Raw genomic sequence first — 22453 nt, 5'->3', positions numbered from 1 at the left:
TGTCCAGATTCTTGGATGGTGTCCAACACCATTCCAAAGGGTGTCTCACTCTCCATCATATGGCTCAGCTGTTCCTTGATTTTTCTGAGGCTTGCCAGGGCTGGATTTCCAGGGCTGAACAATTAATTCCACTCTGCCCCACCTCCATTTTAAACCAGGCAAATAAGGATGCATGAAAAGCAGGAAAAGTTCTTCAGATGTTCAGGCTAAACTACGCTAATATTTATGGCGCTTGGGTCCAGGCACCATGGAATCAAAAGATTTGCATTTGCTGAGAAGTTAACCGTGGGCAACCTCTTCTTTACTCACTTTTTGGCTTCTTCACTTGGTGGACAGACTTTCCATTCCCCCTTTACAGCTGTACAGAGTAAGGTAACGAGCTTTTTATCGATTTGCCGGGTCCTCACCTCCTTGCTTCGTATTCACTCGCACGAGTAGTGCAAAGCACTTCGTAGTTTGCGGAGTTTCAGTGTTTGTTTCTTTGATTTATGAAACATTTTCATTCCACCTTTTGGTTCTAAGCTGCCCAAGAAAGCTGACAGTCACAAAAAGCTACATATTATAGATGAAACAAGAATAGAGCAGTGTCATGTTAACCACAGATTAAAATAAGAAACAAAAAAACAAACTCCAGTGAAGTGCCGCTTTTGTTGGCTCCTTCCCATGCCTCCCTTGGGCAGGTGGCCACTCCACGCTGTGACCCCGGGCCATTTGTGGCAATCGTCCAGTGGAGAATCCCTGCAGCTCTGAACCAAATTTGGTGTTCCTCAAATCAACAGCAGCCTGTTTCTCCCTTAAAAAGAGAAAGAAACCTTCCAGTTCTAACCACCCAGCATCCCTCCTTTGGGGGGAGATGGGCGGTGATGAAATTTGATAAATAAATAAACTGCACCAGCAATCCAACTTTTTGCAGGATTTAGGGGTCCCACCTGATGCAGGATAACACCCTGCACAGAGGCAGCCTTTCCCACAGTCCGCACAGTGGAAAGAGGAGCATCTGGCACACTCCAGTTTGGGGCTCACCAAGCCAGCTGAGAGACGGAAACTGCTCCCACCACCCCAGGAAGATTTGTGCCGTTGCCCATTTGAATGTGTCTCCTCTGCAAGAGGCTTTTGCAGTTTAGAAGAAGGAACTGTGACAGCAGTGCAGAAGCATCCTCACTAAGAGCATCAAGAATGTGGCTAAAATGCTACCAAAGGCTGAGCATACCCAACCGCAGAACAGGGCCTCCCCACAATGAATTGCCTGGCCAATTCTCTTGTCATTCAGCCTTTAACAGGGCTAGGCGGTTGGGCCGGCTTCTGCTTAGACACAGCCGATGATCCCCCTCTTGGGGAAGCTGCCCAGTATGTCTCTGGACGAGTCATGGCTCTGGACCTACCTCCTGCCTGGATCAGTGACTCACACAGAGGAATGGGCCCTAGGTGTACACCTGTTTCGTTGTGCCAAACACGCACCCAGTTTCAGAATTTTACCTTAGACAGCAGACAGAGCTGGAATGCAAAGGGCCCCTGAGTGAACAGCGGCGTCCCTGGTTGCTCCCTGTCTTCATGATGCACGAACTTGAAATTCTCCACTGCCCCTCCAGTGTGCCTGCGGAAGGCGAGCAAGGCCCCTTTTCTGTTTAAGCTTGTACCGAGTGCCTGGGAAGGAGAAGGCGGGGGGGGCGGGGGGTCCTCGGCTGTGGGCTTCCTTAAGCAGGGAGGAGGGTGAGCCCCCAGGAGTTAAGGCACAGCAGGGCTCGGGCGAGACACAGCCCTGCGCTCCGCCAGGGAGAGCAGGGTCGGTCCTCCTTCTCGCGTGGAGGCATGGCTCCATCTGCTGCCTCTGCGAGAGCGGGGCTTTTAACGCTCCTCCCCATCCTTGTCAGAGTTTTGCTGGCGGACAAAGGGGATGCAGAGGCATAAAAGGGATTTGCCCGCAGGGCCCCAGCCAGTCGCAAAAGCGGCAGCCTCGGCTCCCTTCCAGCTGCCGGGCTCTTGCCTTCGAGGAATCATGATAGGCCGGCGAGGAAGCAACCAGCTGAAGAAAGGAGCAGGCGCCGCTTTCAGAGGAGGGGGTTGCGGGGGCGGCCTGCAGGCCGTCGTGTCCCCGCGCGGACGGAATGGTTCGCGTCGGGTAGGACCCGGGACGCGTCCGATCACCGGGAGCGCCGGAGGTTCAGCGGCCAAAAGTCTGCGTTGCGAGGGGGGAGCGGGGCTCTGAGCGTGGACTCAGCCGCGCGCCTCGCGGCACGGCATCGCGGCTCCGCTCAGCTGGTCGTCCCCACCCGGCTTCCTCGCCCTCGGTGACGCCACTCGCTCAGACCCGATTGGCCCTGTGCTGTGACACCGCCTCGCTCTTGCCCTGGGGGCGGGGGACCTCCGGCTCCGCCCACCCACCCTCCGCGCCCAGCCTCGGCTGCAGCTCCCGCCGCAGGAGCGCCGGCCGCCCGCCGGGGGGCAGCGCAGGGCCGGTTTTCGCAGGCGGCCTCCAGCCCGGCGTCGCGGGTCTCGCGGGGTCGCGCTGTCTTGCAAGGACGGGCGCGCCGAGCGGAGTCCCGGGCAGAGGGGCTCGGCCTCCGCGGGGATGCTGCTCCGCCTCGCCTCGCGATTTGCGGATGCGGTCCTTTGCTCGCCCTGTCCGGTTCCCCACGCCCCCGCCGCCTCGTTTTCTTCCCTTGCCCCCGCCCTCGAAGGCAGCCCCCCCTCCGTGGACGGATCCAGTTGCGAGCAGGTTCCGCTTCTGCGGCCGAGGGCAGCGTCTTCCTCTGTCTCCTCATCCCCGGCCTCTCGACCAAGGCGCGCCTTCGGTATATTCCCGCGGCCCCCTCCTCGGGCTAGGAAAGTGGCCGTCGGAAGGCGCGGCCGTCTGTCCTGAGGCTCTTCGGTTTCTCTCCCGGAGGACGAGCATCGCGCTCCGCAGCGGGCCGTGGCGGAGAAAAAGCGGGCCAGACCGCGCCCCTTCGGGACCTCCGTCGGTGCTGCCGATTGCCCTTAGAGCCGTAGGTCCGTCGCGCCCCCGGCTGAGGGCAGGCCCCCAAACCAGGCCTTCCGTGGGGTGCGACACGCGACCCCCCCGTTGCCCTCCTTGTGGTATTTGGCGGCCGAGGTTTCCTTGAGAAATGAATGCCATAATGGATGTGCTACCATGTTACTTAGAATGTTACTTTAAATGTCTTGACGGGGTTTGGCTGGAAGAGATTGATTCTGAATGGTATTACTGCGAGCCTCCCAGAGTCATACGAGCTGGGTGGGCTCTAAATGTTGTCCAGTGCATGAATGCACTGCCAGGATGCGTCCCTGTGACCCGGGTGTCCTGCTGGGAGCAGCATCCTCGCCCACAACTCCTGGCCCCGGGTCAGGGCAAGAAGACCCCAGCCCAGCTGCAGTTAATTCCTCCCCTTTGTCACTTTCAGCAAAGCCTGCTCAGAAGGACCTGCCCGACAGCCGCTGCAGCCATCTCTACGCACCCCCAGAGGCCTTTGGGGCTTTGCTCGTGGACCCCCTGACCCAGGAGACCTGTCCTCTCTCCTGCTGGCGAGGCAAGGTCTTCCTTCAGCAGCCCTGTTCATCACCGGCAGCAGCTTTGCTGCAGCTTTTAGCGTGTGAAGTTCTCATCTGATATTTATGGGCCACTTTGTGTATCTCAAGGGACGCGGTGGCGCTGCGGATTAAACCGCTGAGCTGTCGATCGGAAGGTCGGCGGTTCGAAACCGCGCGGCGGGGTGAGCTCCCGTTGCTCGTCCCAGCTTCTGCGCACCAAGCAGTTCGAAAACATGCAAATGTGAGTAGATTAATAGGTACCGCTTCGGCGGGAAGGTAACGGCGTTCCGTGAGTCATACTGGCCACATGACCCGGAAGTGTCTATGACAACGCCGGCTCCAAGGCTTTGAAACGGAGATGAGCACCGCCCCCTAGAGTCGGACACGACTGGACTTTACGTCAAGGGAAACCCCCCCTTGTGTATCTCAGGCTTGAAATGGAAATCCTGATTATTTATGTTAAATTGATTGATTTACTGAGCCGCTCCAGTCCGATTACTCTGAAGGGGCAGCAAGAACTTGAAGTTCATTTCATTTTTTCTACATGGCTCTCTTTTCTCTAAAACGGGAAGTGGGCTCCTTATCTTGGTTGAGACAGTAGATCCCCAGGTCGCTAGCAAAAAAAGAGGGTTAGGGATCTCAGATGGAGAAAAGCAGTCCTTACATATTTTGCAGGGAAGGTTTTAGATCAAAACAGAGTATGTGGTATAGGTTGCTGAAAGGGGAAAATACAGAAGGTCTCAAACCAGTGGATCATTTGTGCAGAACTTTAAAAACACAGCTGCCTCTTTGCTAATTGCCACTTTGAATTCCTTAGCACACATTTGCAATTTAATTTTTAGGCTACAGTCCTAGACAAACGTATGTGCCAGTTAAATCCCACTCCATTCAGGGGGGCTTCTGAGTTGAGGGCTATATAAATCTCATTCACTTATCATTTCAGCCTGTATGTTTACACTGTCATGCTATGAAATAATAGTAAAAGTGTTAAATGTTCTTAAGCCTAAGGGGAGGGCCTTGGGTTCCTCCACCCCATGGCAGAAGCAAGAGTAATCCTGCTTAGCGTATTCTTGCTCAAGAAGCACAAACACTTGGTGTTTGGTAGCAGGCGGCCAACACAACTGGCAGGTGTGCCCAGGCGGTTCTCCTTCCCAACTGGCAGGAGGCAGACATTTTCCCCTGCTCTTCAGAAATGCCTGCAGCCTGCCAGCATGCCCACCCAAGGGAGCATTGGGCTCAACCAGCAGCAGGCTGAGCAAGGTGGTCTGGAAAGCTTCCCAGCCTGCTGCAAGAGGCCCGGGGTCTAAGCAGCTGAAGAGGCAGGAGGGGACCCTGAATGGAGCGGCTCAGGAGAGGAACATGTGCCTGCCTTCTCAGTCTAAACACACGTAATCCATTGGTCAAATGTTTCCCGGAGGGGAAATGCAGTTGAACCCAATTCTCTGCCTTCCCAGATTCACCCTCCTTGGGAAGGGGCCTCTGAGGTCAGAGCAATATGCTGAGCCCCTCATAAACCCTCCCACCAGATGCCCCATCAATCTAATCCAAACGTCTGCTTGGAGCATAAGCAAGATTTTAGGTGTGCCAATGAAGGCACACCTCTTGGTCTTCCCAGGGGTCCCCTGCAACACCAGCATCCAGGCAAGCCCCAAAGCCAAGTCCCTTCTGGCTGGTCCTCTCCCTGTCTCTGAAGGCCTTCAAGCAGAGGCTTTGATGGCAATTCCTGGTGGCCCCTTCCAAGCCTTTGATTGATTCTGTGGACATTGGTTGCCATCCGTGCACAGTTGAGTATTATGAAGTGCTTCCTGAGGTCCATGAAAGAAAAAACAATGGGAAAGCCAAGGGTCTCCCTCCCTCGAAAGAAGGGTCCAAGAGTCAGCTCTTGACTAGAGAATGGTAGAGTATTTGCTCTCTTATGCCAGGCAACTCCCACAAAAAGCAAAACAACAGTGGGGATTTGACTCAGCATCATCATCCACACTGTTTTCAGATAAGCATTCCTTTTTTCTGTTATAAAAACGTTCTTGGACTTCACATCTAATAAGCAGAAACTGAAACATGGCTGTGGTTGCAACAAAGCCAAGGGGCAAATTAAAGTGAGTGCAGAACATACAAAATATCCTTGCAAAACAAAAGAGAAATAGAATTCTATTGAATTTTAAAATGCTCATATATTTTCTTTAACTTTTTTTTAAACAATCCTAATACATTTCTTCAAAATACTGGCATTTCCAGCAGATTTTTAATTTTTTTTTTACTTTATTTTTAGTGAACAGTAATATACGGTAGTGATTTCACAGTAGAGTAGATCTGCAAAAGGAGAGGCTCAGAGGGGATGCAGCCAGAGGTTGCATTTTGTGTTTCGCGGTGGGAAGAGAATATAAACCCATTCATTGAAAAAATGATTTCTGAGATTCGGAATAAAGATATTTCAACACCATATAAAGCTTGTCCTTTGCTTCATACAGGTGTGTTTAAGGCTGAATACATTAATTTAGGACAAATTCTATAAAAGCAGTCTCCCTCCCCCCAAACAAAAATTATCTAAGCATATGTAAGGGATAAAATTACATTTGTACAAAAATAGATATTTAACTTTATTGACACTTAGATATTTTGCTCACCTTCTAAGTTTTTCCTTTATCATTTCCGTAATCCTTTTTCATTGTTTAAGCTACCCGCTCCAGAGCGAAGGCCACGGGTTTCCTAAACGTCGGGAATTGCTAAAGCCGCGTCCAGTCCACCCGCTTCTCCCCCACTTCACGCATCTTAAAATAGATGCAGCGTTTCCCTCTTCTCGGGTTACAAAGATCCAGTTTTGTTTACCACCAATTCAGGGGGAAGGCAAAGTACTTGCTTTCATAAAGCAAATAAAATATGAAGAAAGACGAGAGATTGAAAAAAGAATAGCACAAAGGCAACCCTAAAGGTGGGCGTAATATTACGTATATGTGAATGAGGATATTTATACAGTGTATATATCTACACTACATACATGTATACACACACGTGTGTCAACTTAAAATGCATCGCGCCACCGCAGCTGCCAGCCACTCTGCGGAAGGACCGGCTTGCGCGGGGGGGGGGAGGCGGCGGCGGCGGCCCCCGTGAGCTGCCCAGCCCCCCCCGCCCCGCCCCGCCCCGCCCCAGAACAGAAACTCCGGGAGGAAACGTTGCAGCCACCCGGGGCCGCCCCACACGGCTCTCCTAAGGGAAGGTCCGCCGCTGGGACTCCGCTTCGGCCTGCATCCCCGAAGGAGGCGGAGCGGCTTCCTCCCTCAGCAGGTCCGGCCCTTTCACGGCTGACTCCGCATCGCAGCGCGACTTTCCCAGTTTAGAAAATTCCACGCATTTCCTCTTCAAGCAGGTGTCGCTCTACTAGGCTCAAGCGCATACAGAGATGGCGCAGGCAGCTGCGTTCTGTGCCACGAATGAAATGAAATCGTCTCCTACCCGGCAGGGTGGCAAATGGGGGTGTGTGTGGGGTGTGGAGTGGGGCGGATGGAAGAAAAGCGGCAAAATCGGAAAGGAAACGCAGACCGGTCGCCCAAGTTAATGCTGCAGCCTGCAGGCGAATCCACGGGCCTGGGGGTGCTCCCCGGGAGGAGGGATTCCCAGCCGTGCTCCACCCATCTTCGCCGCTCCCCCCAGCTGGAAAGAGGGCCTCTACGGACGCTCCCGCCGCAGCTCACCCGGATTGGAGCGCAGCCCACGGCGAGCGTCGGGGACGCAGCACGCGGCCGCGCCCCGCAGAAGCAAACCCCGGCGCTTCCTGCGAGTAGCAAAGCGCCGGGCCGGGCCGCTGAGCAGTCGCTGGCCTCAAACGCTCCACCGGTGGTGCGCGAAGGAGCCGGGGCGATGAACTTCCAGGATGAAGAGAAAACCCCCCATTTCTCCGCAGCCCCGTCGCTGAACTGAACCCAGTTGGGATAGACGATTGCAGTGTAAGAAACAGGCACCCAGGCACTCAAGGACAGCAAGTACGCCGCCCCACCCCCGCCCAGACGTCCCAAAATACGATTCTCCTGTGAAGCATTTTCTGTTATCCAACTGAAAGCGGCCAGGCAAAAAAATGCAGCAGACTTTGGAACCGGCACAATCGGGAACCAGCCTCGCGAGGTGGCTCAGGATTTCCCTGCCCCCCTCCCCGCTCTAAGGCACCGGGAGTCCCAGAGACGCCCGCTCTGCCCCTCGGCTCCCCTGCGGCAGCAGGTGCGAGGCGCAGGCCGAGCAGCGGGTCCCTTCTCGGCTGCTGCTCGCGGGAGGAAGCGGGCGCGCTGCTGGGCGAACGGGCCAGGCGTTCTCCAGCGGCGCGCGAGGCGGCCCCACTGCCCCTTGCTTCGGGCGCCCAGCCTCCTTTCCTGGAATCCCCACGAAAGGCGCAAACTTTGGTGATTCTCTCCCGCCAAAGGGCCAGAAACGGCGCACGAGTACCACCGAGGACGCAGCGCCGTTTCGAGCGCTTTGACCGACGAGGAACCACCGAGCCCAGAGGCGCGCTCACGGCCCCAGATGGCAACGAAGGCCAGACGCCCCCGAGCCCCCCACCTGGGCGCAGCTAACCGACGGGAGTCACCTTCTCCTACCCAATCAACTCCTTCGCAGCCTTTCAACAGAGGAACCCCGCAGGGGAGCTGCAGGCGCCAGAGGGAGGCACCTGGGGGGCTCAGATTCAGCTCCTGGGGGTGGGGGGACACCTCCAAGGCAGGGCAGCCTGGGCGAGGGGATCCCAAGTGCAAATGAAAGGGGTTTTCAACGGTGCCAGGCCAAGGGAAAGCAAAACCTTCCCTGCCTTTATCCAGCCCAGCCTTTGGGATCCTCACAAAGGGTCATCCCAAAGACCCCCCCCCCCAGTTGTAGCCTCCCACCCCCCGTCTCTCTGAAGAATGCCGCAGTAGCCTAGTGTGTGTGTGCGGGGGGGGGGGGGGACAGGCTGGCACTTTTGACACATTCTAGTTTCCCTTTTCTTAGTTAGAAATCTACAAAAGAACCCTGGGTGCCAAGGAGCGTGCCTGTATTCACTCTTAGGGGTAGGTAGTCCAGGGCTTCACAGCGTAAGAGGTCCTACTGTTTCCATCCATGTCCAGGCCAAGGCCTCCTGGAAAACCTAGAGAAGGCCCAGGCTGAACTGTGGCTTCTGTGCGTCTTGGAAAGAAGCGTCAGGGCTAGACTGTCCCTGCACAGGGAAGCTCCACTTAACCAGCACTCGAGTGACAGCCTCAGCCTGAAGAGGGTCCGCTGGGGCCCAAGTCTGACCCTGGGGCCCACAGAAGTGTTGGGGATGGCAAACACATGGTAGTTTGGTAGAAAGGAAATGACCGTGCCTCAGACATTTGAACTGGAAAGTGCCGAAACCTGCCCTAGATGAAGCAGCTTTTAGTGCTTTTTTGCTTGCTTGTTTTTGGTGAACTGAAAGGGAAGGCGTGCTTTTATTCCCAAAAGGTTCTTTTTCAGGATGGGGAGCTTGTCTTTCCGCACAAGTCCCTCTTCTAGGCGCGGCAGGAGCAGGGATTCACACACAGGCACGTCATGTGTCAATTTAGGGCTTCTTGTGGGACCACCAGCTACAGCCAGTCCCAACTCTGGCAGAAGCAGTGGGGCTCCCGTGAGGGCAGGCTCTGCCTCGACAGCCAGCCCCGAAGGCCCTACTTCTGTTTCGTGCCTGCACCACGGCTCTCCGACACTCAAAGTGAGCCAGGGCATTCCTGCCCCCGAGAGCCCCTCTCTGGCACCCTGACGTTGGAACTTGCAAAGCATCGTGCTAGGGAAGCTGCCCAAGACTGGGAAAAGTAGCACCCCCCAAATTGCAGAGCTTTCCCGCAACTCCCATGAGCCCCAAATCAATTTTTCCTGGCCTGACTCACCGAGCCAACCCAAGGCCACTCCCCCTCCTGATGCGAATGCAGCAGGCTCCCAGAGGCGCCCCGATCCCTGAGTTGCTCTGCGCAAGGAGGTGGGGGGAGTACTTTATCCAGCAGCACTTTGTCCCAGGCCACCCCCCCCCCCCACTGGATGGCTGATATGAGCAAGAAGAGTTGGCCAATGGGGAGACAAAGGCTGGCTTGCAGCCCTGCCTGCCCAACTTGAAGCAGCAGCCTTGGGACCAGCTGGTGCCCAGGAAATGCCATCTCTGGAGGCAAACTGGCAGAGGTGACCCCCCTCCCTGCTTCTATAGGTCACTGGCCAGCAACACATGGCTTCGTTTCCCACAATCCCTTGTTCTTAATTAAAGGTGGCTTTACAAAATCCTGAAACCCTTCAGGGGAATTGGAGTAAATTCACCCTCCTGCACCCCAGGCAGACCCTGGGGAAAAACCAAAGCCTGAACTGGGGGGGCAGGGCCCCAAGTACAAGCAGACAGTGGCTGCTGTTTGAGCAATTCTCCATCTGCAAAAGCTGGTCGTCCTCGGGTGCAAGGTGGTTGTGGAAGCAGCAAAGGGCCAAGTTAGCCACGCCACCGTACCCCAAGCGGGGCAGGGCGGGGGGGGAGGGGGAGCGTCTCTTGCACCAAGGGGGGGGGGTGGACAGGTCTCAGGGCAGAGGTCCTGGTGGCAGGCAGCCCGCTGGGCTGAGGACAACAGCTGGCGTGGCCAAGCCTCCCTTAAGTCATCTGGTGTGGCGCTTCCAGCATCTCCATCAAGAAGGTGTCAATCGGTGTGTCCCCTATTAGTTTGAAGAAAAAGAGGTGCTCCAAGCATTTCAGACCGATGGACCGAAGGGCAGGGAGGCGAAGCAGCAGCTTGGCGAACCTAGAAAAGGAGAAGGGCGCATCAAAATAGCTCCAGTCAGTTCAGAAAGCGACTTTTCATCTCCACACCAGCTGAGGATCTGCTGAAGGGCCTCCCACAAAAGTTCCCTTTCACACATGCTGGGAAGGCCAAGGGACCTCCTCCCACCTTCAGAGGGAATTAATGGGTTGTTTTCTTAATTTTATTGCTGGTTTTTTAATGTTAAAATCAGCTGTACTGGCATCTCAGTTACCTTTTTCTAATTGCGTTGCTGATCCAGCCAGAGGAGGCTGAAAGGGGCTGTGTTCTTGTGGTTGGGAGTATGGTGGAAACCCGTCCCTGGTTTTAACACGTGGAATGAACCGGGCTGCCTGGTAAGCCGTGAAGTGGTTGATTGGTCTGGGCAGAGCAGTGTGTGTGTACACAGACCTTTGATTCGTGAACCTGGGTGCAGCGCTTGGCATGTGGCGCAAGTCCAGACCATGCATTTGGTTTCATGTATATTGTCTGAGAAGGTCTTTTAATGGCTGTGCAAGCTACTGACTCCAGTGTGCATGAGACAGTGCGCCCTTCACTGAAAACCCTTGCAAAAAGTTTGGCCTCCAGTTTCCAGTCCTTGCTGCTGCTTCCTGAGAGTCAGGAAATGCCACCACACACACACACACACACACACACACACACACACACACACACACGCGCGCGCGCGCCTCAGAGGCTGCATCCACTTTCCAGCAGCCCCTCTGATGCTCTCAGTCTCATCCTGCCCCCTTTTGGTCTTCCCTTCAAGCTCCCTCCATGATGGGCCAAGAGGCCTCCCCAGGGTGCCTGCCGAGGGCGGGGGGCGGGGCTGCGTCCCGACTTGCATTTCCTTCAGATGCTGAGCTGGCAAGTACGGCAGGAGCATGGCCAGGAAAATATGAATCAAGCCGTGCCACTCTTTTCCTTCTCCCCTATAATCCAAACGCTTCATGTTTAAACTAAAACAGATGACAGATGTACAGAAACATTTTAACTATGAAGTAACCAGCTTGAAGAATAATTTGGCTGAAGGATGACAGGAAGCCAAGGGGGCGGGGGCGCCCATGGCCACGTCTCCATGGTGCTGCTTGGATGCTTTCCTCTGGCCTTGTTACCAAAGGCAGGATGGTCATTTAGCACACAGATGAACAGCCATTCGCAGCCATCACCCCAGAGCAAGCCACGTTGGGTCCATTCTGGTTAAAATTCTGGGGAACTCCGCTCTTCCCAGGTCCTGGCACCCTTGTGAAGAAAGCTCCAAGGGAACAAGACATGCCAGAGCGAGGCTGTTCCCAAATAGGACATCGATCTCTGCTGCAGGGGGATGAGGTGGGGGGTTTCCTTCTCTGGCTGTGCACAGAAGTCTTCCCTCCCTGACCAAAAGATGCACAGAGAAATCGGGAGGACTCAGAATGCAAACCCCTCGGCCAGCGGAGTCAATCGTGCTCTCAACAGCAGCCAGCCCTGAGAGCTGCGATGGGACCCTGGCCCCAGTCCAGCCTGCAACTGTTAATTACCAGGACTCCAGTTTCAGCACGCAGAGGGAATTTGGGGGGAATTCTGGTAAAGCAAGACCACCCACGAAAGGTGGTGCCTTGCACGATGCAGGAAATTCCGGCGCCCCTGCCTAGGTTGATCCTGGAGGTGGGCCAGAGCGCGGCCTGAGGGGGATTTGGGGAGCTGCTGCCGCCTCAGGCAAAGCACCGGCTGTCTTCCAGCTCACAAGGATACGTTGCTCTCTGTTTCCAAGAAGGCGGTTGAAAGGCCACCCCGCGTGCGAGGAGGAGGGCAGCCCCTGCCTTCAGCGCAGCGACTCACCTCCCGGGCTGCTCGGGGTACTTCTGTTTGCAGTAGGCCTCAAGTGACGCGTAGACCTTTTCGCGCAGAGCTTCGACTTCAGCAGGGTTAGAAAGCCCCTTTGAGTCTGCAAGAGAAGGAAGGCCCTGAAGGCTGGAGATCTTTCAACCCCTCCCAAGGAACATTAGAAGAGTACAGCAGGCTTTCTGGCAAGGGGAACCGAAGGCTGTCAGGAGCAATTCTGCATTGTGCTTGGAGATGAGAGCAGCCCCAATTTTATGCTGTCCAAGACAGTTCTGTGAGTAGGAACTTGACATGAAAGCCAGCCCAGGATTGCACCAAAGAACGTCAAAATGCTCTTGATGGGATTTGGTTCTACATCAGTCCATTCCTCATCACATTGCTCCTTGATTTGTCAGGATTTCATAACCTGACAAATCTAATTACTCTGAATACATTTCAATGTTTTATTTACCCCTTTTGATTTATCTAACGTGACACTCTCATCTCACAAAAAGGTTTCCTCCTAAATAGCATCCAGAAAGATTTTCCCCAAAAGCTTAAGAGGATCCAAGAAGCTGAACATACTATGGGGCTGTCTGCTGAAATAGTTCTTCTGCAGGTCTCCTGCAGCAATGACCTGTGTTTCGGTAAGTCGACTGGTCTTAGCACGCTTGACGGCACCTCTCTGGGAAAGCCCAGAAGGCTTCCCACTCTTTGGAGCCGAACCCACGACGAGAAGAGCAGGCACGGAGTTCAAGCGATAAGTGCATCCAGCCTTGAAGCCGAGGGAAAGCGCTACACCAGTGCCCCAAGTGTGGGATTCTGGCGCCATCAGCCACAGTGATGTGGAACACCCCTCTTCCACAGATGTTCCATAAGCCTCTTTAGACTTCCAAAGCTGAACTGCAGATCGAGAAGCCATCACGAAAGGAATCCCAGTTAGAGCACCCCCAGCAGATGGCTGTCCAGACTCAGCTTGAAACTATCTTGTGGGGGGGGAGTCCATCACTTCTCTAGGTTACTGGTTCCACTGTCCAACTGCTCTTACCTTTAGGAAACTTTCCAGCTGGAGTTCACCTCCCTGTAATCTAAATCCAGTGTTCTGTGTCCTGCCCTTGGGAATGACAGAGAAATCTGGACCTCCTTCCATGTGACATCCCTTCAGACACTGGAAGAATTCTATCCCTTCGCCCTGTCTTCACTCTGCAAAGTTACAGCTGCTCAGCTCCTGCAGTTGTTCCTCATCAAGACCTAGATGCTGGTTCTACTGCAATTGCTAGTAACAGCATACATAACTTGCCGACATTAATCTCTTTAGGACCAAGGTAAGCATCTGCAAGATTGAGGAATATTTCCAATAGGAAAGTTGTTCACATCTCTTAAAAATGTTGATGCTTTGAAAGATGTCTATTTCTATTCTTTCCACTTTAATGAGTCAAGAGACAATGGTGGCTTAGCCTGCCTTTGGCCAACTTGAGTAGGCCCATCAGTCTTTCAAAGGAATGACCTTGCCAGAGTTTATTTACAGATGAAGTCACTTCAAGAATGCCGCCCCCAGAAACACAAACACCTTACAATTTAAACCTTTTGAAAAAATTAAAAACTCTAACCCTTATCCCTGCTTAGGTGATTTAGGGAACGCAAAGCCTACAGAGGCGGGGGCAACCCGAAACATTCTCACCTTGCCTTTATCCACCTTGAAGATGTGGGGCCACCAGGCCGCCTTTGAAAAGAATCGCTTAGGTCTTATCATGCATGAATGCTCATTTCCTTTCAGCCACCTCCCTCCAGGTAGAAAGGCTGGATGCAAACATTTTGAGCAAGGAAAGCCTGTCCTGACTGGTGGAAGATGCCCAGCTACCATTTCAAGGGCTTGCAAAGTTCTCCATGCTCAGAGATCAGCTTCATGAGGACGGAGGGAGCTGACTGCCAAAGGGAAGGCCTTCCCTCTGTTTGGCCTCGCCCAACCTCCCCTTCCTCTCTAGAGGAGGAGAGGGCGAAGTTACCTGGGTTGAAGAGGACGATGGCCCGCAGGCACCCAAGCTCCGTCTTGTCCATCTGCATGTCTCGCATCTTTGACACAAGTTCTGTCAATACCCTGCATGTGCACAGCCACAAGAACAAAAGGAACCTTGTGTAAGCAGGCTTTAGTTTTAACCCAACGTAAGTTTCCCTGATTTAAAACCGTTTGCACGGTGGCTGTTAGCAGCTTCAGCGTTTAAGGAAGCCTCTGAGACCGCAAGGGCGGGAGCTTGTGCCGCTCTTCACAACCATGAGCCAGGCTGGGGCTTCCAGGCGCGAGAGGGAAACAGGCAAGGCCTCCTCCTCACCTGTCAAAGATGGCCCCGACCCCTGCGCTGTGGGCGCTGTTCCTGTGGACATGGAGGCCTGTCGCGAGGAGGATCCCATCTTTCACTGCGATGGATCGGTGGGAGAAGGAGGCGATCAGCAATTCGTTCCAACCTGGGGAAAGCCAAGTGGGAGGTGGGGAGAAGTCGGCCAAAGCCTTGCAAGAGGAGGATCGTCGCACCCCAGAGCTTCATTTCAGGGTTAGATGCCTCAAAAATTAATTAACTTGGCACTGTAGGGTAAAGGCAAAGGTTCCCATTTAGTCGTGCCTAAGGACACACTGGGGGCGGTGCTCATCTCCGTTTCATGGCCAAAGGGCCAGCGTTGTCTAAGGACACTTCCGCAGTCATGTGGCCAGCATGACAGTCACGGAATGCTGTTACCCTCCCACCGAAGTGGCACCTATTTATCTACTCGCTTTTGCACGCTTTCAATTGCTAGGTTGGCAAGAGCTGGGGCGAGTGTGGGAGCTCACTCCATCATGCACTGCTCGGGTCTCAAACCACTGACTCTGCAACCTTCTGGTTGACAAGCCTGGCGTCTTAACCGCTGAGCCACCACGCCCCATCTTGGCACTTCACGGAGTGAAATTAAATAACAAATGAATTCTTCCATGAGATCAAGTAAGTGGGAAAAAGTACTAAGAGTGAATACATAGTTAAATGCTCAGAAAGTCTGGGAGACCGAAAGAGCCAGGTCAGGACCCCAAAGATGCCGCCCTCCCCTTTTCCATAGTGGGAAGCAGGGCTCCCCACTGAAAGGGGCTCAGTAAATCAGAGATTCTTTGTGCTAAACCCTCCTGCATTTGAGCATGGCTGTTTTCAAAGGGATGCTGGGGTGGGTCCACCCTAACCAATGTGGCTTTCTGGGAATGGAGGCTTTGGGGGCAGCCACCAAACAGTGGGAAAATTGGGGGAGGGCTCTCTCAGCTGCTGCTGCAAAGTCTTCAAAAGGCTCCCCAGCTGGGGATGTGCCCATCTGAGGTCCCTCTCCTGAGTCCCAGCTTGCCTGAGGTTTCCATACCAGCAATTCTGGCTGTGTGGATGCAGCAACTGCGGGCCGTTTCCCAGCCCAGTTAGCAGCCAGAACTGTGATAAGCAAGTGGGTGGAAGCCAGCGACATGGGCAAAGGCTCTCGCTCTGACTTCCAGGGAGAGGCCAGCCGTGGGTGCCAAGACGGCCAGGGCTCAGGCCTGCTTTCCAGATCACCCAAGCCTTGACCTGGGGGGCTTCCCTGTCCACACAGGCTCTCTCATGCAACCGGGCTCTTCCCTCCCATCTCCCGCAGCCAACTCGGTTCTAGCTCTTCTCATTTCCCACAGCAAGTTTCTCCCTACGGTCTGAGTCTAAAGGATGTCTTCGGATCTGTGTCTTTCAACCTCAGCACCAATTATATGCGCAGAGGAAATAAACAGCCCTTCAAGAGTAATAAACCTATTCTGGGACAGGCTTCCGTGGTTGTTGCCGACAAGTGCTTTGAACTCTCAGAATGACCTCCAGAGGTATGAACTGAGGCCTCCTTGCCAGGATACTCCAGGGACCCGTTGAGAAGTAGTTGGGAGGCTCAGCCCGCAGCTCCTTCTAGCCATTTCAGGACCCTGAGCATTCCCAGGGCGCATCTCGGAAGGCTGCTCAGTCTCCCCATATTCCCAGGCAGAAGGCCATTCTCCCTAAGCAGAGCTGGATGATCTCCCCCTCCTCCTCCTTGCTACTGCTGCTACTATTAACTACCACTATTATTTTCTCTCACTTGCTCCATCCTGACTGCTACCCTCTCAGAATTCTCAGGTTCTAAATCTTACTCCAGAATTCCCCTGAAGACAGAATGTGAAGTAAATTTCATTTGGATATGACTGTTGGTGTGTTTCTCAAAAGGTCTGAAAGGGGTACAGAGAAAGGGATGGGAAGAAAGTCATCTTTTGTGGGAAGGGGATTTATAACCCAGGAGGGTAAAGGAAGAGGTGAACTGAGGGGGATCAGTGGAGGCCTGGCTGGATCAAGTGGGAGGAAGCACCTTCCCCCAAAAGGCTAGAGCTTAAATTATGGCAAGCAGAGGAGATGCTTCTTCGTAGACTACGTGGTTTAATTTTGGGACTGGAAACTAGGCAATCCCCAACTCAGACTGTTTCCAGAAGGCATCAGGCCAATCCCTGCTGAAGATTCCTTGCATCAGGACAGGAGGGGGGAACAGAAATAGTGCTGGGGCCCTCATGTCCTCCGGGCAGACTCCCTGGAGGCACCTGCTCTGGTCCAGCCTTGGCATATGGAGACAACAAGGACTGGGATCCCAGACAGCCCTACATCGATCAGGGCTTCTTTGACTCATGAGAAGGAGGGAGGGAGGGAGGGAGGGAGGCAGGCAGGCAGGCAGGCAGGCTGGCAGGCACAAGAAGGAATGGCAGAGGCTTTATGGAACTGCAAGCTATTCTGAGGCCCTCAGAAACCATTTGAAACAATAGGGGACTCCTGGACTTTTGGTTTCATTGGCCAGATTGTTTGGAATTCACACAATCTGGGCAAACCTTTGGAAGCAATCCTAACTTTAACCTGCTCTCCTTGTGGCCATGGCACCCCAAGGGAGCTGAACACTGGCCTCCCTCGCCGCCATCCCTCCGTTGCCTCGGTCACAAAGAGTACGTCCTCCTTGGCTTGCAGGACTGGAGTGCCCAGGCTTTGCTGCTCTGCAGGCAGGGGGTGAGCAGAACCACGGAGCTGGGAGGGACCTTGTTGTTGTTTATTTGTTTAGTCGCTTCCGACTCTTCGTGACTTCATGGACCAGCCCACGCCAGAGCTTCCTGTCGGTCATCAACAACCCCAGCTCCCCCAGGGACGAGTCCGTCACCTCTAGAATATCATCCATCCACCTTGCCCTTGGTCGGCCCCTCTTCCTTTTGCCTTCCACTCTCCCTAGCATCAGCATCTTCTCCAGGGTGTCCTGTCTTCTCATTATGTGGCCAAAGTATTTCAGTTTTGCCTTTAATATCATTCCCTCAAGTGAGCAGTCTGGCTTTATTTCCTGGAGGATGGACTGGTTTGATCTTCTTGCAGTCCAAGGCACTCTCAGAATTTTCCTCCAACACCACAGTTCAAAAGCATCTATCTTCCTTCTCTCAGCCTTCCTTATGGTCCAGCTCTTGCAGCCATATGTTACTACAGGGAACACCATTGCTTTAACTATGTGGACCTTTGTTGTCAGTGGGAGGGACCTTAGAGGCCATCTAATCCTACCTCCTGCTCAGTGCAGGACCCAGTAGAGCACTGCAGGCAGATGACACCCAGCCTCTGTCTAGCAAAGAAGGATTTCTTTCTTAGGTAGCAACTGTTCCATTGGCTGACAGCTGTTACTGTCAGGAAGCTCCTCCTGAGGTTAGACTCCCTTGCTGTACTTTGAACCCAGGTTCTGGCCCTGCCCTCTGGAGCAAGAGTGAGTGAGCCCACTCTCTCTTGGGTGCCCCCTTCAGCTGTTGAAAATGCTGGGCAAAGCAGGGGAAGCAGCTCATGGGCCTGAATGCCACCCAGTTCATTTTCCACAGGGGCTCAGGAGCAAAAACACCCTGAGCCCGAGAGGGAACGGGAACCCTAAAAGCCTTGGGGGGTGGGGGCAGGCCGTCTCCCTCTCAGCTGCCCAGAGGAGATTAGGGCCAGGCTGCCTGGGAAGGCCTGCCCCTCCTCACTCAATCCAGGTGGCAGTCTTTGGCTCCAGAGAAGCGAAGGGGGCCCAGGGGAACCTAGCCTCGATTCCCCTTCCCTCCTCCCACTCCACCTTCTGGAATGTGGCAGGGCCCTTGAAAAGACCTCTGGATGCAGAGCCTGGACGGTTCCACTCTGCCGCATCCCCCTTCCACGCCCAGCACCTGCTGTCCAGAGACATGTTGGGCTGCTCGGCTCTGCACTCCCAGCAAACGGCCGCAACCAAGCTCTGCTGGAGCCCTGGGCCTGGCTCCCCACTCACCAGCTCGGAGCAGGATAACCTGGTCGTCCAGTGGGAGCTCAGAGAAATGGGGAATCCTCTTGGCCCACTCCACCAGCGTGAACAGCTGCTTGTCTGCCGCTTGGCAAATGTTGGTGACCGGGTCATTGGGCTGCCAAGAGAAGAGACCCTGGCGGTTAGAGGGGCCAAGGCCCTGGCTGCTCTCCCCATCCCCTACAGGCCCCCCTCCTTAGCCCAAAGGCAAGGCTAGCCCCCTTGCAACCTCCTTTGCCCACCTCCCTCCAGGGGGGCAGCCATCATTCCCATGCAGAGAGCAAGAGGCAGGCCCAGGGGCTCCCTTTGAGCCGAGGAGCCTGAAGCTGCTGCTTTGAAGCCAGACAAATGCCCAAGGTGACCAGGGTCTGTGTCTGAGGTGCTGCACCCAACTCACAGGGGCCACAGACTAGGAGAAGGCAGGAGAAGACAGAGGAAAAGGAGGGTGAGAAGGATGTGCAGCCCCTTACAGAGAAGGGTCTCTGCCCCAAAGGAGCTTCCTTCGGTGAGCCCTGGGATCGAAGGCTGTGGCACCCAGGCCCTGGCAGGAGATCTCCCAGCAGCACAAATACTGCAAACAGGGCACTGGGCTCGCAGATTCCCTCTTACCCCAAGCCCACTCGATCCCTTGCCCTCCCATCGGCGCGCCAAGCCGCCGGTGGTCCTGGAGCAGAGAGGGACACCGAGACCTCACGCCTCTTATTCTCAGTGGAGCTGCCGCAGAGAGACTTGGGGTGGCTGCCTGGATCCCCGCAGCTGCAGTCCCCACATCCCTGCCCTCCCTCTGCTCCTTCCACCAGCTGGAAGCTGCACAGAAATTCCCCAACCCAGAGGCTCCCGACTCCCCTCGCAAAGGGGCTCTTCCTGAAGGCAGCCCCCTATCTTAGCTAACCAGTCAAACTGAGTGGTCAAAGGCCAGACTCTCCAGCTAGGTTGCCAAGAGCATGGGTGGCAGGTGGCTAATCTTCCAGACAAACTAGGTAATGCCATCGGAGGGGGCAGAGGAGGTGGCCAAGGGAGCCCTTGCCCTGCTGTGCCTCTTCCCGTCCTGGTACTCTCCAGATGGGTGGACTTCAGCGCCACCATCCTCCAGCTTCTCTAACCTGAGCCCAACATCTGTTGTCTCTCGCTCAGCCAGCCCTACTAGGCCAGTGACCCATGCCTCTAGAGTCATCTGGGGAAGGGCCCAAGGTGTTGCCTCCCATCCCATAATCTGGCCCATCCTGGTTTTAGGAAATCACCTCTGCAGGCCTTAACAGAGAAGAGATGGGACTGTCTCCTTACCGAATTTGGGGTCAGGCCCATGTTAGCTTCAATGTAGGTCTCTGTCTTGGGTTCCACAGCCAGTTCAGCTTCTAGGATCTTCTCCACCGGCATGTCCTCATTGGCATTGCTGGTGGACTCAACCTCGTTCTCGTTGCGGTCTTTGCCTCGTTGCCGCTCCTCCTGGACAGCTGGAAATGCCAAAGTGGATGGGTGTCAACCTGTGACCTTTGGATGCCTAAAGCTTTCATGGCAGGTAGGCTTGGAAATGAAGTGGGAAACTTGTGGTCTGTGGGTGTGTGCAGCACCCCCAGCATCCCAGCTGCAACTTCCAGAGGCAATTCTGGCAATTAATTTACTGTCCAGCTAGTCCTCATTTAGTGACCACAACTGGGACCAGCAACTCAGTCATTAAGTGAAGCAGTCAGTAAGTGAAACTGCGACTGTGCTTATGATCTTATGCTTTCCTTTCCTTACTTCAGCTTTCCTGTAAAGTCAGCTTTACAGGCTTGCAAAGGTCGTAAATGCGAGGATTGGTTGTAAAGTTACTTCTTCATCACTATCATAACTGCAAATGATTGCTAAATGAGGCAGTCACTAAACGAGGACTACCTGTACTCTTCTTTACGTTGGGGGCGGAGCGATGGAAAGGGATAAATAATGGTTGTCTTGAGGTTTATAGGGGTGGTGTCCCCTTTTCAGGACAGGGGACAGAGTCCCCTTTTCGGGAGAGATGGGTGGTGATAGAAATTTGAAGAATAAATTAATAAAAATAAAATTAAGGAACAGTTTGCCAGCCCAAACTGAGCTGACTTTTCCCACTATTTTGTGGTTTTAAGGGGCAGTCTGCAAGGCTTAACATGCCCATTTCACCCAGACGCTCCCTCCGTGCACAATTAAGCTGGGCTGGAAAATGCATGCTGTTTGGTCTAGTGGTTAAGGCAGCGGGCTAGAAACCAGGAGGCTGTGAGTTCTAGTCCCGCCTGAGGCATGAAAGCCAGCTGGGTGACCTTGGGCCAGTCCCTCTCTCTCAGCCCAAGAGCCAATCAGGCGCGGTAGGAGAGTTCTAGTCCCGCCTTAGGCATGAGAGCCAGCTGGGTGACTTTGGGCCAGTCCCTCTCTCTCAGCCCAAGAGCCAATCAGGTGTGGTAGGAGAGTTCTAGTCCCGCCTTAGGCATGAGAGCCGGCTGGGTGACCTTGGGCCAGTCCCTCTCTCTCAGCCCAAGAGCCAATCAGGTGTGGTAGGAGAGTTCTAGTCCCGCCTTAGGCATGAGAGCAGGCTGGGTGACCTTGGGCCAGTCCCTCTCTCTCAGCCCAAGAGCCAATCAGGTGTGGTAGGAGAGTTCTAGTCCCGCCTTAGGCATGAGAGCAGGCTGGGTGACCTTGGGCCAGTCCCTCTCTCTCAGCCCAAGAGCCAATCAGGTGTGGTAGGAGAGTTCTAGTCCCGCCTTAGGCATGAGAGCTGGCTGGGTGACCTTGGGCCAGTCCCTCTCTCTCAGCCCAAGAGCCAATCAGGTGTGGTAGGAGAGTTCTAGTCCCGCCTTAGGCATGAGAGCCGGCTGGGTGACCTTGGGCCAGTCCCTCTCTCAGCCCAAGAGCCAATCAGGTGTGGTAGGAGAGTTCTAGTCCCGCCTTAGGCATGAGAGCCGGCTGGGTGACCTTGGGCCAGTCCCTCTCTCTCAGCCCAAGAGCCAATCAGGTGTGGTAGGAGAGTTCTAGTCCCGCCTGAGGCATGAGAGCCGGCTGGGTGCCCTTGGTCCAGTCCCTCTCTCAGCCCAAGAGCCAATCAGGTGTGGTAGGAGAGTTCTAGTCCCGCCTTAGGCATGAGAGCCGGCTGGGTGACCTTGGGCCAGTCCCTCTCTCTCAGCCCAAGAGCCAATCAGGTGTGGTAGGAGAGTTCTAGTCCCGCCTGAGGCATGAGAGCCGGCTGGGTGCCCTTGGTCCAGTCCCTCTCTCAGCCCAAGAGCCAATCAGGTGTGGTAGGAGAGTTCTAGTCCCGCCTTAGGCATGAGAGCCAGCTGGGTGACCTTGGGCCAGTCCCTCTCTCTCAGCCCAAGAGCCAATCAGGTGTGGTAGGAGAGTTCTAGTCCCGCCTTAGGCATGAGAGCCGGCTGGGTGACCTTGGGCCAGTCCCTCTCTCTCTCAGCCCAACTCACCTCACAGGGTTGCTGTTGTGGGGAAAAGAGAGGAGGAAGGAGTATGTGGTATGTTAGCTGCCTTGAGTTACTTATAAAAATAATGAAGGCAGGATAGTAAATAAAATAAAATAATCCTGGCCAAACCCTCGTGGCCCCCAGGCAGGACAGAGGGACAAAGCACAGCCTGCAAGCCCCAGAGGCTGCCCTCCCATTTTGCAGAATGGCACGAACACCCAGAGTTGTAGGAGAGTTACCCTGAGGGGCAGGGAGCTGCCCCTGCTGGGCCACGGCACCAGTGGTTCTCTGCTTCGGGGAACTCTGATTTTGTCCAGTATGTTGGGAAGTCAGGCCACTGCATTAAACTGAGGCACGCTGTGGGAAGAGCAGGACTGTGCTTTTTGACCCTGCCCATGCTGAGCCCCCAGAACCACAGTCTGATAGCTTTTCAGAACAGTGTGAAACTGTGGTAGGTTCCATGTGGAATTAGTGTGTTTGCTTCTGATGCTGGAGGAAACACCCACCGACCCTCTCCTTGGAGACACGGTGAAGGCAGAAGGCAAGCTGTGCAACCTTTGCCCTGGCTGCGCTCTGCATTCTCGCCCCTCAGTGTAGTTCATTGAAATACACGGTCATAGACCAAACACACGGAAGTTGAACAGCACATTACAC

At 54.5% G+C, this 22453-nt stretch overlaps 1 protein-coding gene across 3 annotated transcripts in view; it reads right to left on the bottom strand.

The window, feature by feature from the left end:
* Positions 1-9723: 9723 nt before the first annotated feature.
* The window catches only part of RXRA (retinoid X receptor alpha), a 105701-nt gene continuing 92971 nt past the window's right edge, over positions 9724-22453 (bottom strand). For all 3 annotated transcript variants that reach the window (XM_063316004.1, XM_063316003.1, XM_063316005.1), the window contains 6 exons: positions 19668-19837; positions 18372-18501; positions 14402-14534; positions 14078-14169; positions 12090-12195; positions 9724-10274 (listed from right to left, as the gene is read on the bottom strand). In XM_063316004.1, coding sequence (XP_063172074.1) covers positions 10127-10274; positions 12090-12195; positions 14078-14169; positions 14402-14534; positions 18372-18501; positions 19668-19837 — 779 coding nt within the window. In that variant the 3' untranslated portion in view covers positions 9724-10126. The remainder of the gene's footprint in view (positions 10275-12089; positions 12196-14077; positions 14170-14401; positions 14535-18371; positions 18502-19667; positions 19838-22453) is intronic.

The sequence above is a fragment of the Candoia aspera genome, chromosome 16 (assembly GCF_035149785.1).
Source record: "Candoia aspera isolate rCanAsp1 chromosome 16, rCanAsp1.hap2, whole genome shotgun sequence".
Lineage (NCBI taxonomy): Eukaryota > Metazoa > Chordata > Lepidosauria > Squamata > Boidae > Candoia > Candoia aspera.
This window is presented reverse-complemented; position numbering and strand designations above follow the sequence as displayed.